The 14,274-nt window shown below is 47.8% G+C and overlaps 2 protein-coding genes and 1 non-coding gene across 6 annotated transcripts in view; 2 read left to right on the forward strand and 1 right to left on the reverse strand.

Annotated features, from left to right (window-relative positions):
- Nucleotides 1–572: 572 nt before the first annotated feature.
- On the reverse strand, nt 573–645 carry Trnak-cuu (transfer RNA lysine (anticodon CUU)). Its single transcript has one exon. It is a non-coding gene; the product is annotated as a tRNA-Lys (tRNA).
- A 598-nt stretch (nt 646–1,243) lies between these two features.
- Nucleotides 1,244–4,964, forward strand: LOC119446005 (zinc finger protein ZFP2). 2 transcript variants are annotated; one of them, XM_037710310.2, is made up of 2 exons: nt 1,244–1,367; nt 2,523–4,778. In XM_037710310.2, exon 2 carries the CDS (start codon nt 2,529–2,531, stop codon nt 4,503–4,505), a length of 1,977 nt encoding a protein of 658 aa, XP_037566238.1. In that variant the 5' UTR covers nt 1,244–1,367; nt 2,523–2,528; the 3' UTR covers nt 4,506–4,778. The 2 variants fall into 2 exon arrangements, with proteins under 2 accessions (XP_037566238.1, XP_037566239.1); XM_037710311.2 differs by lacking the exon at nt 1,244–1,367 and adding an exon at nt 1,438–1,747 and having other exon boundaries at nt 2,523–4,964.
- A 711-nt stretch (nt 4,965–5,675) lies between these two features.
- Nucleotides 5,676–14,274, forward strand: part of LOC119446006 (peptidyl-prolyl cis-trans isomerase FKBP8) — a 38,544-nt gene continuing 29,945 nt past the window's right edge. Inside the window, exons 1-3 of one of the 3 annotated variants that reach the window (XM_049663810.1) lie at nt 5,676–5,886; nt 6,068–6,446; nt 9,091–9,238. In XM_049663810.1, the coding sequence (XP_049519767.1) occupies nt 6,081–6,446; nt 9,091–9,238 (514 nt within the window). In that variant the 5' untranslated portion in view covers nt 5,676–5,886; nt 6,068–6,080. Of the gene's footprint in view, nt 6,447–9,090; nt 9,239–14,274 lie in introns of all 3 variants that reach the window. The other 2 variants (XM_037710312.2, XR_007466094.1) reach the window with 2 other exon arrangements.

Here is a 14,274-nt window from a genome sequence, read left to right on the forward strand (position 1 = left end):
AGCAACACGGCGGCAAGACGAAAAGCCTTTACTCATTCGTACGTGAAGTCGACAAAACTACGCCATTCGTCGAATCGGCGACCGGGCGCCGCCATTGTTTTCAAGTGCACTAAACCACGCTAACACTGTACGTTAAACGCACGAGAATATCGTGCGCACGGTAACGGTATGGGTCGGTTAGGGTTCTGCGCATGCGCACTTCGATCCCGCTATTCCGGTACGCCCGCTATTCCGGTAACCACGCTAAACTAAAACTGTCTAGTTATTTGTTTCACGTACTTGGAGCCTGCAGGCGAAGCTTTTGGTATCTAACCGCGGCATATAAATTTAGGAATTGTTTTTCAAGTTCGTAACCACTCCGTGTTCGTAGCATATAACAGTTACAAATAAAAAACAAAAATGCGGCAGCGGTTGGTTTCTAACCCTATCAGCCTGTGTCATGAACTACAATTGACACAAGTTGGCGGGAAAACAGTTGGACTCCCTGACAGGCAGAGAGTTCTCTAAATGTACGTGAAGTTCTCAAAGAATACTTATCGTGTTAAAAAAAAAAAAAAAAAATTAAAAACATACGCCCAACGTGGGGCTCGAACCCACGACCCTGAGATTAAGAGTCTCATGCTCTACCGACTGAGCTAGCCGGGCGCTGGTGAACTGCTGTCAAAAAGTCTATGAAATATCTAAGGTTGCCTTGTTGAATGTTTTCTTTTGAGGGAGGGGGGGGGGGGGGACTAACTAGCCGCACGACTTCGTCAGATGAAAGTTGTCTGCAATTATATTGCTAATATTTGTGTTATGACTCCGTTACTCAATTTAATCACTTTATACCCGCTGCGGTTGGTTGCTTTCAGAAAAAGCGAGCAACCGCATACCGCAAACACACACACGTCGTAAATGCAGTTCTCGCTATTCCCTTTCAGTAATGAAAGCGTGGTGATCAGCACCTCTTGATTAGTCGACCGCCTTTCTATGAAGCCCTGGATTCCGTCAGCACCATCAACACACGTGGTTCATGTGCAACTTGGCTTACGCAACATTTTGTCGCAGGACAGCAGCGGACTGGCTTCCTGTCGGTAGGAAGCCAGTCCGCTTGAACAAAGGTATCTTTTCATTACAAATATAATTTTTTTAGACTTGTTCATTCGTTTCGGTCGTCGTCCAAAATGATCCCAACCTCCGAACGGTGGTTTAAAACACTTTCAACAGATGGCGTAGGCCTCGCCTTACCGTCACGTCACGTGAGGACAAAAAAAAAAAAAAATACGCCCAAACCAGCACCGAGAATTAGGCTTATCGTTCGTTGTTGACGTTGCCGACACGTTCGACAAGCTAAAATAGCTTTAGCTAGTAATCTCCTTCACACAAAGGTAAGAAAATGCCGTATTTGCCAATTGTCCTAGGTTTCTGGAAGGCCCGGCGTTTCACTCCGGCCTACGCGTGCCTGCAGTACCTGCAGCGTCGAAATGGGGCGATGGCAATGCGCTTGCTGAAATCAAGTCGGCATTGCCCTTGCGAATGTAGTTGTGGACACGCACAAATTATACCGTTGTTGCTGTACCTTACTGTGTCTCAAAATTATTGACGCGTTTATTTTGCTTCTGGAGCGGTTTTGCAAGTTTTTACGAAGCGGCATGTAACTGGCCATCAATTTTGTTGGTGAATCGTCGTCTTTGCCCTGCGCAACAAGAACCGCACACACCTTTGCAAGGCGGCAGCGCTGGTCCCGAAAAAGTGATAAGTATCCTATGTACGCCCACGTCGATTTCCTCTCTGTTTAGGCAAGGCTGATCAGCTGTCACGTCGTGGTATCAGGTGATCATTTCGCACAGCGGCGCAGTAACGGTGTGGCCAGGCCGCTGAAAAATTCATCGACACCACGATATATTGGTATCACTGGCGATTCTTGCGGGGCGGTCGAATTGACATCGAGGAATGCTTCTGGCGGTTTACCGAAACCCCTGTCGGCCCTTGCCGTCCGTGCGGCGTTACTGGAGTGCGACGTACTCGTTGCCCAAGCTAACGGAATCCTAGGCTTTTCCACTTTGCTGTTTTCACGCTGTTGCCAAAGGCTTCAACGTCGTTGGTCCTTTCGCTAAGCTACAGAAATTCGACATCTCCGTGCCTTCCCACTGATTAAGCGCGCACAGGCAAAACGATAAAACGAGCGCTGAATTCAGCTAACATTTTTGTTCCAAATACGTGATGACGCTTTCTGCATAAAGTTGCGCAACTTGTGCAGATTTTTGAAAGTTTTGGTTGCAACACAGCCTTCGGCTTGTGTTTCTCTCGCCTGCATTTTATTGGCTCACGCTGTGTCACGTAAAATGATAACGGTTCTGAAATTTCAGATGCTTGACCATTGCAATGTTGGCCATTTCATTGCAGTCATGTAAACGTTTGCCGATTATCAAGGCTGTGCTTTGACTGCAGCCTGTTTATATCTTGCGCTGCATGGCTTTTGAACATATGTGCCCTCGTTTCTTACCAAGAGTTATATCATGAATATTCATTCCCATCTGCAGGTCACCATGGAAGAAGAGCAGCTAGATTATGACACAGTTGTCTACCAGTGTGGTGCCTGTGACGAGCAGTTCTCCTCTCTGGAAGAGATAGAGCAGCACCACAGCGCTGATGGAGGAAACATGTGTCCATTCATGGTGGCAGCCGCCATTCAGCCTCAGCTCGGTGGTGACAAGTCTGAAGTTGTGGTCGTCTCCGAAGATGTAGCTATCCCCGAGAGTGTGGTTGTCTCGGGAGACATTATAGTTCCTGAAGATGTGACTCTTTCCGAAGACGTCGATGATCCAGAGCCCATGGTGGTTGAAGCGCACCCTGTGACTGGTCACGGGCATGCTTGCACCATATGTGGGTGCAGCTTCAGTTCAAAGTTCCTCTTGGAAGCGCATGTGCAGTCACACCGGAACACCGAGCAGAAGGTCTACTCTTGTGAGCTGTGCAAGCAGAAGTTCTGCGACTCGAGCGAATATGTCACGCACCTTGTGTCAAGCCATGCCAAGAAGGACCACTGCTGCACCATCTGCAACAAGTGGTACACATCGCGCAGCAACCTGAAGACGCACATGATGATCCACGCTGGGCGTAAGCCCCACCAGTGTGACATTTGTGGCCGCCAGTTCACCGTGTCGAGCAACTTGAAGGCTCACCGGCGCATTCATACGGGCGAGCGCAAATATGTCTGCCAAGTGTGCAACAAGGGATTCATCACGTCTACCCACCTCAAGACGCACATGGCGGTGCACACCGGTGAAAAGCCGTACCAGTGTGAGATATGCTTTCGCGAGTTTGCCGTCAACAGCAATATGCGTGCTCACATGCTTACGCACACAGGTGAGAAGCGACATGAGTGCCAGATCTGCGGCAAGCAATTTGCCACCTCGAGCCATGTCAAGACGCACTTGCTGTCCCACACGGGCCAGCGAGATCACAAGTGCCCGACATGTGGCAAGTCCTTCACAGTAGCCTCCAACTTGAAGGCACACATGAAGATTCACCTGGGCCAGCGAGACCATGCGTGTGACCTCTGCAACAAGCGCTTCTACACCAACAGCGATCTCCGGTCTCACAAGATGATCCATACGGGTGAAAGGCCATACCAGTGTGATGTGTGCCTCGAGCGCTTCACCAAGATGTCCAACCTCAACTCGCATCGAACAACCCACACAGGTGAGCGGCCCTACCAGTGCGAAGTCTGCCTCAAGCGTTTCCGAAAGGCTGTCAACCTGCGGACGCACGTGCAGACGCACCAGTCGGACCGCGCTCACCCATGCACCTTGTGCGAAGAAGCTTTCCCAAACATCACGAGACTCAAGGCACATACAAAGAAATGCCATCAGGAGGTCTTTGGCTGTGAGCAATGCAATCGCAGGTTTCAGTCACGCCAGGCACTGGAAGCACACCAGAAGCTCCACTCGGATGCATATGCCTTCTTCTGCAATGTGTGCGAGCGGTCATTTGCCAAGGAGCAACACTTGTTGAAGCACATGGAAGGACACGCGACAAAGAAAAACGAGTGTCCCACCTGTAATTTGCGGTGCACTTCAACGAATCAGCTAGAGATTCACATGCGGACGCACACTGGAGAACGGCCGTACGCCTGCAACTTGTGTCCGCGGCGCTTCACAAAGCAGGTCAACCTCAAACGTCACTTGCAGGTTCACACAAAGATCAAATTCGAGTGCCAAGTCTGCCTAAAGAACTACATTTCAGAGAAAACATTGCAGTCGCACTATCGAAACTCCCACCCAGGCTTTGTTTCCAACCCTGATTTCGCGGGTGCCACAAATGAAATCCACATTGTGGTCAAGCAGGAGCCTGGAGTTGAAAATTCCTCAAATGGTGAAGACTACATTGTTGAGAACGAAGGTGAAATGGAAGATTTGGAAGAGGAAGATGAACAGGAAGTCAGAAGTGAAGATGAGGCTGAAAGGCAGCAACTGCAGAATGAAATGGACGCACAAGAGAATGAAGTTAGTGAAGCAGTGTAACTGCAACTGTGAAGTGGCTTATACCAAACAGTAAACACAGAGGAGGAGGCTTTACGAACGAACCAAAGGTTTCCTCGGGACTTCATTGTGGGGAGTGTTGGGTAGAACACGTTAAATAATAATAATAAAAAAATTATAACAGATGCTGACAATGCATAGCATACTGTTTGTACATTACAGCTTGCGGTGTGAACTACTTGTCCAAGTTTGGTTCATCTCGGTATATCACATGCACTATCACCTCACACCAGTATGTGCTTTTACAACCATCTCTTGCATATGTTGATGTACATAATTTCTTGTAACATTAAGTTCTGCATGTTTTGTATATTGTATCGCTGTAAAACATCTGCATTCTGCAGTTCGCAACAGTTACAATCACATCAAACTTAACCTGCAAGCAGTCACACTGCTTGCAGGTTAAGTGTTGATCGAGGTGTTGCCAGAAAACATTAACAATATAGCCTCTGCAATACGGTTTCCTTTTCATAACTACTTCCACAGCCTAAAGACATCCAAGGTAATGTTATCCTCCTCTTCATATATTATTTAATCTCGCGTTGTGTGCGTGTAAGGAAGGGGGGTGGTGCACTAATAAGCAGAAGTTTGCAAACAAGTACAAGGTAAGATGATGTCCTTAGGTATCATTGAACGTTATTCCTGATAGTCGACCCGGCACTAACTAGCGGGTATACCGATTAGACAAGTAGAGCCTTTGATATGAAAACGAACAGGGCGTGACAGAAGGCTCGGTCATGCACGTTATTCCAGTTTAAATATTCTGCGCAGCCTTAACTGGTTACTTGAATATTGTGGAATTGTGCGCACGTCTGGTTTATGCTGCTTTCACGCGCCGCCACTGAAGCTCCCGTAGGAGCGCACAAAATGCCCTTAATGATGTTCTCATGACGAGCGATGCGCTCAATATAAAACCCCTAAATCCACATAGTTTTTATTTTAAATCCACAGAGCCTATTTTATGTTCACTGCAGGACGAAGGCCTCTCCTCCCTGTCTTGCGTCAGCTGCCAATGATCAAATTTTCCGGTTACTACGCAATACACGGCCTGCTCAACTACATCTCTTCCTCTTAACCCATCGACTACCCCCACTGAATACCATAGAATAAAGACAAACTTTGAATACCCACTGCTCGAAGAGCGCAAAAAACGACAGCGCGCCAATTGCGACACCAACCATACGGTCATTGGCCCATTGGCTTCTGGCTGCGTGCGCTCCGTGCGGCGGAACACGCCGGTCTACCGCGACGAAGAAAACGTGTGAGTTTCGGACGGTCCGGCTTTCGGACCCGTCACGCCCCTTGTTTTGTGCCGCATCATCACCACCAGACGCTCGGGTTAACCGTTTCTAGCCGAAGGATCGTAAGTGCATCCGCCTTTTGGTTGTCTTTTCACAGCGCTTTGAAATCCAAAGTTTCGAAAAGTTCTAGAACGGCAGGCCGCCGACCCCGTCGTATATGTGCCGCGTTGGGAGCGCTTCCTTCGTGTCTGCGCGTCGAAACTCCGCTCCAGCGGTTTCTTATGCGCTGTTCTGTTCCAGAAGAAAATAAAAAGCTATGCCTGTGATCTCGGAGGTGACTAGCAACGAAGACGTCCCGCTTCGAGTGGGTCCGATGGGAGACGGCCCTGACGAGCCAGCTGCAGAGGTCGGCAAAGGCGACGGCAGTAGCGAAGAACCTTCACAACTACCCAGAGGTTCGCGCGCGCCGAAAGTTGACGGCTCTGGGGACGACGACGACGACTCGTCAAGCGCGGATATGCCGCCTCTGGAGAGCTTCGATGCCGACGAAGAGAAGTCTTCCGCTGAAAAGAAAGCGAAGAAGAAGGAAAAGAAAATAGTCATCGAAGACGAAGAGCCTGAGAAGGAGGTTGACGAGGACGGCTGGCTCGACGTCCTCGGAAGCGGCGAACTCAAAAAGAGGGTGAGTATATATGTGAGACTACGGAGTGAGGCATAATGTTGAGCGAAAACGTTGCGTTTGTACAGAAAGGTTAATCGTGAGAGAGCAATCTGCCCTAATTGTGCGCTTTTTTAAAGCCAGCTTTAAAATACGCACTTTTGTAGTCAGCTGTTTGCGTAGAACTTTCCTAGGTCTTTGGAAAATCAGCTTGGCGAAACGCACCCGAGGCTGCACTTCACGAGCAAGCCGATCATGGGCTGTTTGTTGTGGCACAGATATGTGTAAGGTGTGCAACACTTAATGGCTTTAGAGGTGGCTGTTTTGTTAACCGTTTTCACATAACACAGATGTTCAGGCACCCACTTCTGTCTAGGGCATTCAGATGGTATGTTTAAAGAAAGCGTAATGCAAAAGCATATAAGTTCATGAGCTCGAGGCACCTTGGCTTGTGTTTGCATGGCTGCCACTTCACGTACATAAGCATAATGTTTTTGTCACAGAGAGAACACTGTGTTTGGTTCAACACAAAGAAACATAAATGTGCACCACAAGTGCCAAAGAGATGTGAACACTGTGCTGGGGTCTCTTTGGCACTTGTGGTGTACATTTCGTGTGTCTGTGTGTCCGTGTCTTTCTCGTGCCATTACATCAAGATTAAACACGAGAGAGACTAGTTCACTAAAGTGCCAACTAGAGCACATGTAGCCTTTATCAGTGTTATCAAGGAAAGGGGTACGTTATAGAAAGCCTGGCAAGAAGAGGCTGGTCTTTTGTGTGTCCTGCATTACTAGCTTCATGAGCCACACAAGTTCTTTGCCCTGCACTGTTTAGTCCACAGAGCTCAGAACTGTTAATGAAATGCGTGCCTCTTGTCAACCCTCTCGGGTTGTCTTTGCTTTTTTCTATCCTTATGGATCATTTACTCATATTCAAGGGGGGAACTGTTTGTGTTGAAAAGTAAAGTACATTGCAAAAGCAGCACTCCAACTTAAAACAAGGTTCACATGAAGTACTGCCTCAATTTATTTCCCAGATACATTTCACAAAATGAGTGTTGCACAACTCGCTTAATACTGGATCGTAAGGCCAACAGCTAGCCTGTGGCACTCCATGCATGGCAACAGTTTCATGCCACCAAGTCACATGACAATTTGCTCTGCTAACTGCATTTCAGTTACCCGCTGTGCGAATGCATTTTTGACACCATGCAAATTCATAGCTGAAAGTTTCAAGGTCTGTAATTCTTGAGGGTGTATAACAGAGCAGAGATGTTTGGCATTAAAAAAAAAGGCTGTTTTGTTTGGTAACAATCAACACTTAGTCTCAGTTTAGGTGGCAGAAAGGTGGAGAGACATGTTAGTAATAACATAATGGAATGAATTCCATAAAGAGATGTACGTTTGGGGTGCTCATAGCAAGAACACTGTGCAGAAACTATGATGTGGTGAGGGAAGCACAAACGTGCGAGTGAGTTGCTCACCTGGGCTTTGTTTAGTTTTGTGGCCTCAGTGCTGAGGTTTGTACAAGCTACTTATGCAAAAACAACACAAAGGTAGACAAAAGTTATGCAAAAATATGCAGTGAAGCAATGAAGTCTTTCCCATAAGTGATCAGAATATAGTTTGGTTATGCCATTGCTGCTCGCACAGGAGGAAAAAAGGTTGACTCATAATACTACTGTGCTGTTTACTTAACATTAATTCAAATGATGAAAAGGTGGTCCGACTTGTTTTGCTTGGTTTACCATAGCGAACTTCCTAAGGATGACATTTGCAGGCAGAGTGCATCTCACTTGGCAAGCCAATATTCTACAAAATGAAGCAAGCACAAAAACACAGTATAAAGACTATATACCGTTTGTGTAAGGTAGTTTCATTTCTGCAAAAAGCAAGTAAACAAGCAGGATTTTACAGCGGTAGCTCTTGGGAAGAAAATCTATTGAAAATGCTGAATAGCTTTACAATGTACATGTAATCTAGTTGTAATAGGTTCTTTCAGGTCTTAATCTGTTTGCACGCCTATCAGGAGGTTATGTCTCAAGACTAGCTGCCTTACACGACCTCTTTAGTAGCTTCAGGTATCCATGTGGTGGTTGTCTAAATGTTTCTTTAACACTCGGTAGCACTTGCAAAGCACTAACAGTTGCAATAAATAATTCTAGTGCAAGCATATTTCTTCGTATCAAAGTCCTGGTAGTGGATGTTTTACGGAGCTATCAAAAGCACATAAGTTTATGGCAAGGTGCTTGTACAGCGTGGTTCACTTTTGAAAGGGGCACTCCACTGTCTGGGTCTCGTTTTGCTGGCTCTCAAGCTGCTATTGCCAGCTGAAGCTATGTCAATGCATCATGCAGGGATGCAAAAGATGCCAGTGCCAGCAACCACAACTCATCTGCTGCAAAGCCGGGTGATTGTACACTTGCCAGAAGGGAAAAATTGCACATGCTCTGCAATTATGTGTTCCCTTTAAAAGTGGATCACACTGTACCTTGCTAATGTCCACATTACTGCTACTAGCAATGTCCATGCTGCTAATGTATGTACCGTGTCCACATTAGCAGCCAACCATTGCCGACTCGACCTACTTTATGTGTTTCTGAGATTCTCTTAGTTGCGAACTGATTTGTAGTTTGTAAAGAAGGTTCTTGTGACACCGTGGGCCACAGGTGATCAAGCCAGGTCTGGGCAAGGACTCAAGGCCACAGAGGTGCAACTGGGTTGTGCTGAACGTGAAGGGCACACTAGACGATGGCACTGTGTTTGAGGAACACAAGGACTGGCGCATCATTTTGGGCGACATGGACACCGTCTGTGGTGAGAGATGTCTGCACATTTTTATGCGATGCTGTTTGGCAGCTCTGATATTTTCGCTGATACACTGCTTTGAACTTCAGCCAAATGAATGTGGCACCTTGCAGTCATGACTTGCCACATTGCATTGCCATATTGAAGGAGGATGTCGCTGCGTCTTCTTTCTACTTGTAGCAGTTGCGTGCATGGCAACTTATGTTACATGGAATGAGACTCCTAAAATGTTTACCATGTTACCTGGATGACTATCCCAGGTTCCTGCCAAGCATGATGTAATAGGTCCAGTTCTTGATCTCTGTGGCCACTTTTAAATGTAGGCAAAATGCTAGAGCACCTGTGTGTAGTTATTTCAGTACATGACAGAAAGCTTTCTGAGTGTTGAAGTTAATCTGGAGTCCTCTACTAATGGTGTCTGTAATGGCTGTTAGTAGGCTGGGCTTACATTACGTTTTTTACTGGCCAGGAAGCCTTCTTATCTTTTATACAGGTATGCGAGCTGCCACCTTACAAACTAATGTTTACAATTTTATCGTAAAATGCCTGTTTTTTTTAGTGCTCGTTTACGATTGTCGTATTCACACAAATACATTACGATTTTTCATTTTCACATCAATTTTGTTTTTAAATTCGGCGGAACCCATCTCGCGATGACTGTCGACGCTCCTGTGGTTATCGCATACACAGGGGCACATGCTTAGCTACCAAAGTTCGCCTCAAAGAGATTCACTGAAGAGTGACGCATACCAAGTGGCACATACCCAGAGACGCAAGTTTGAATAAGGTGCTAACTTGGACCTGTTGGTATATGTCTGAAAAACACGAGAAACAGTGTAAAGCACGGGACGGGCAGACTGAGGCAGAGGAAAGGCTGTCTGTCTCAGTCTGTGCGTCGGGTTCTTTGCGCTGTTACTTCTTTTTTGTCAGGCCCAAGTTGGCGTCAGGTTTATTGAAGAGTGGCACAGACCAGGTGGCACATACCCAGTGCCAGATATCTAGTGACCCAAGTTGGTGGCATGTTTGTTTTTTTGAACCCTGGTCCATCAACTTAGCAGCCCGATGCGCTACTGATGTAATCTCGACCGGGTGAGGTGGGTCGTCACCGCAGGAATCAGGAGACGACGATGAAGGCGGGCATAGTGATGATGAAAAAATAGAAAAGATTGTATTCACTTCATTGGTACATGGTTTTGACTCTATCCGAGTCTCGAGCGGTTCTGATTAACACGGGGGCCAGGACGGCCTTAAATCCCCTCGTGGTGGCCGGCGTTTCCTTCGGGGAAGTCCTCTCTCCGGTGGTCAAGTTGACGACCTCCTCGCCCTCGGGTCTTCCTTCTTGGTAGCTCGCCGTTTTCGTCTGCTCCGTAGAGGTGAGAGCTCTCTCGGGGCTGAAGGGGATTATCTCGTCACGGGAAAAGCGCTGGGGCTTGCTTCCCACATTGGAGAGATACAGATTCCAGGCATAACCTGCCGATGACTCCTTCGGGGAACTTGTGGAAGTGTGAGACCTCTGTCGGGCGGTCAAGTTGGCGACCTCCTCTCCCTCGGGTCTTCCTTCTTGGTAGCTCGCTGTTTTCGTCTGCTCCGTAGAGGTCAGACGCTCTCTCGGGGATGAAAGAGGATTATCTCGTCACGGGAAAGGCGCTCGAGCTTGATTCCCACATTTGACAGGTGCAGTTCCAAGCCGATCATAACAGCCCGTCCACCGCCACAGGAGGTCTCGAAGGGGTTGCAGCATCCAAGCACCTCGAAGAGACCATAGACCCCGTGCCTCTGCTTTGTTTCGCCGTTCGTTCCAAGGCAGGCCAGGTGACACCCTCTGGAAATAGACCACGCCAAGCCCAAGGCACAACAAACAGAGAGCACCCAACTACCCATGAGAACTGCCAGGTTCACACATTCTTCACACAATACCTTATCAGAATTAAACCTACAGCCCTCGTTCGAGCTTCCCGAAAATTAACAAAAGGAAAAAACTAGACTTAAGTGCATATTTCAATTAACCTAATACCTAAAGTTTTTGTTTCTTCTGCCCGGGAAAGCCACATTTATTGAAAGACTGGGAGTGCATTGAAAATGATCAGACGGATAAATGCTGCGCAGTGAGTTAGTTACTCGTTGGGTCAATAGTATCTGCCAGTACCAGCGCTTCTAAGGCAAAATGTACTGCGCTCTGATGACCGCTTGAACTCCTAATTAAGCTGATTCTTAAAGTGGCATTTAAAGCCAGAAAACCAAAAGCCATACTCTATCTGCAATGGTAGCCGATAAACGCACCTACCCTGTAAGCATTGAATTACCCAAAATGGTTTGTTTCTACAAACCTCCAATGTCAATGCCTATCTACAAAAACAGCGCGTTCACGAGCCACCACCGTCGCAAAACCTGCTTCGCAGTTTTATTCGCGTAACTGGCGCGCATAACAATCATCACAACGAATCACCGAGATTAACGTGGAACCTTTGAAATTAAAAGAAATAAGGTCTTAATAACTAACAAATGAAAAGAAAATGCAACGTGCTCTATTTACAAATTTACAAACGGGAACCTTATGGAGGCGCCCAATTCGACAATTACTACCTCCTAATGCGCACTCGACTAGGTCGCAATCTGAAAGTCATTGGGCCTCGCCATGGGCAATAAAGGGTGCCAGACACACACTGCCCCCTCCCGTCACCTTTCAATTCGTGTGGCCGCAGCTTTCTTTTGCGTCTCAGGGAGGGAGGCCGTAAACGCGAGGAGAATCGCCATTCTTCCTTTGCTCTCCCTCTCGCAGCGCATTCCCCCTCATTGACTGTTTGACTGGCCCTGTGTGTGCGCGCGTACCTCAGCCAGGTTGACCCTTTCAGCCGCAGTCCTACTCGCGGAGCCGCGCCCTGTTCTGTTGTCAGCCGCCTTTGGCGACGTCTCCGTTTTCTCAACCACCATAACGAGCCCTTTGAAGTTCTGCGTGGTGGCCTGTTCCCTTCGCTTACGGGCTGCGGTGTTTCTGTCTCGAATTTGTGCTGTGCTAAATACTTCGCTCGTTTGCGCTGTCTGAAAAATTTTTGCCTCGCCAGGCGGTCACCGAATGTGCCTGTGCAATCCTCGATCGTCCGGGTCCTGCCCTGTTTGGCCGCCATATCAGTCTCCTCTCCTTTGGACGATTCCGGAACCCCGCTCAAATGCGGAGGTACAAGGGAGTTTTTCAGAGCCTCCTTGACCTTTTTAGGGCTGCTAAAAGAAGCCTTGTCTCCGCAAGGAACGTGCTCCGGAATAGCCACTGCTTCTACCTTCGCGACGTAATTGCTCTCTTCTGCCGCGATTCCTTCTTTAACAACCTTTAGATGGTCTAAATAGCCCTCCGAATGTGACAGCTCCAAATTAGTTTCTAATTCCTCTACCAGCCTCTGCTGCGGTATGCCCACTGAGCCGAATGCCTCCTCGCTAGCACCTTTTTCCCCGCTTTCATTAGTTATGTGCTGCGCTTCCTGAGTGCCTATGTCATGAGGCCTTTTCCTTTCTTCATTGCCTTGCCTTATCTCCGCCGCGATCTCATGAGCCTGGGGACGCGGGAGAGCTTGGGCCGTATAGTCGCCAAAACTCAGACCCATTTTCGTTAGCAGCATTTCCGAGCGATTTGAAAATAAGTAGGGGTATTGTTTGGACAGATTCTGCGATACCGCGGCTTCAGTCATCAATAGTCCGAACGGCTCCTCGATCTTTACGCTGGCTATGGGCAAGCAAACACTATCCTCCTCAACTACCTGCCGGATCCACGCATGTTCCCCGGTAAAATCCTCAGGTTGCACATACGCAGGGTGGACGATGTTCATTGTCGCAGCCGAGTCCCTAAGTACCCTACATGGCGTTCCGTTCACTGCGAGGTCGCGAATGTCGGGCTCTAAGAGCTCCAAGTTGCCGTCGTCATTTACGAAAGAAAAAGCAATCCTAGGCTTCCGACAGCCGATAGCAAGGTGTCCAGGCTCCTGGCAACGGAAACAGACAACCGGTTTTCTAGCCTCGAATGCCTTTTCTGTTTTTCTTTCGTCTTTCGCTGCGCTGTTATTCTGGCCTAAATTATCTGTCGGCATGTCTTTGGTTTCACTTCCAGCTTTCTCTTTGTGAAAGGGGCGCCTGTTTTCCTCTTTGCCGAATTTAGTCAACGGCCTGACGCGCGTTTTCTCGGATTCGCGACGTGCGGCGAATTCATCTGCTAGCACTGCAGCACGTTCTAAGCCCTTCTCGCCCGACCTATCTTGAATCCACAAGCGCATCTCTTCGCTCAAGGACCCATAGAACTGCTCCATGCAGATTAGCTCAACAACCTTGTCGTGACAACCGAACGCATCTTCCCCTTTTAGCCACTCAATTAAATTGGCTTTCAGTTTGTAAGTGAAATCTTGAAAAGACTCGCCCGGTGTCCTAACTGCCTCCCGAAAACGGCGACGGAAAGCCTCCGCTGAGAGCCGATATTTTCTTAGCAGCGCCGCTTTTACTTTCTGATAGTCCTCTGACTCGTCCTTCGTTAGCCTTGCAATTATTTCGGTTGCTTCGCCAGGAAGAACGGTCAGAATCTGTTGCGGCCAACACTCTAGTGCCAACCCGTTTCTCTCGCAGGTTCGTTCAAAAGTAACGAGAAACAAACCCATGTCATCGTTCACCTTGTACGATGGCATGAGATCCCTTATCTTCACTCCTACTTCACCTGAACGTCTTTCATCTATTGAGAGGTTATTTGCTGATTGCCTGGCCAGATCCCGCTGCACGTCTAGTTCTTTTAGCCTTATTTCGTGAGCTCTCTGTTCCTCGCGTTCCTTTCTTTCTGCAGCTTCCTTTTGATCAGCTTTCTCAGCTCTTTGCCTTTCCTTCTCTTCTGCAGCGTTTTGCTCAGCTTTCTCAGCTCGTTTCTCTATCTCTTCCCATGCTTCTGAAACTTCGTCCTCAAGAGCCCCGCACTTCTCAATCGCCTCAATAAGCTGTGGCTTTCTCTGATTTTTCCCGACCTCAATTCCCAGCTGTTCACAAAGTAATAACAACTCTGGCTTTTTCCGTTTGCCCAA

This window comes from Dermacentor silvarum, chromosome 3 (genome assembly GCF_013339745.2).
Source record: "Dermacentor silvarum isolate Dsil-2018 chromosome 3, BIME_Dsil_1.4, whole genome shotgun sequence".
NCBI lineage: Eukaryota > Metazoa > Arthropoda > Arachnida > Ixodida > Ixodidae > Dermacentor > Dermacentor silvarum.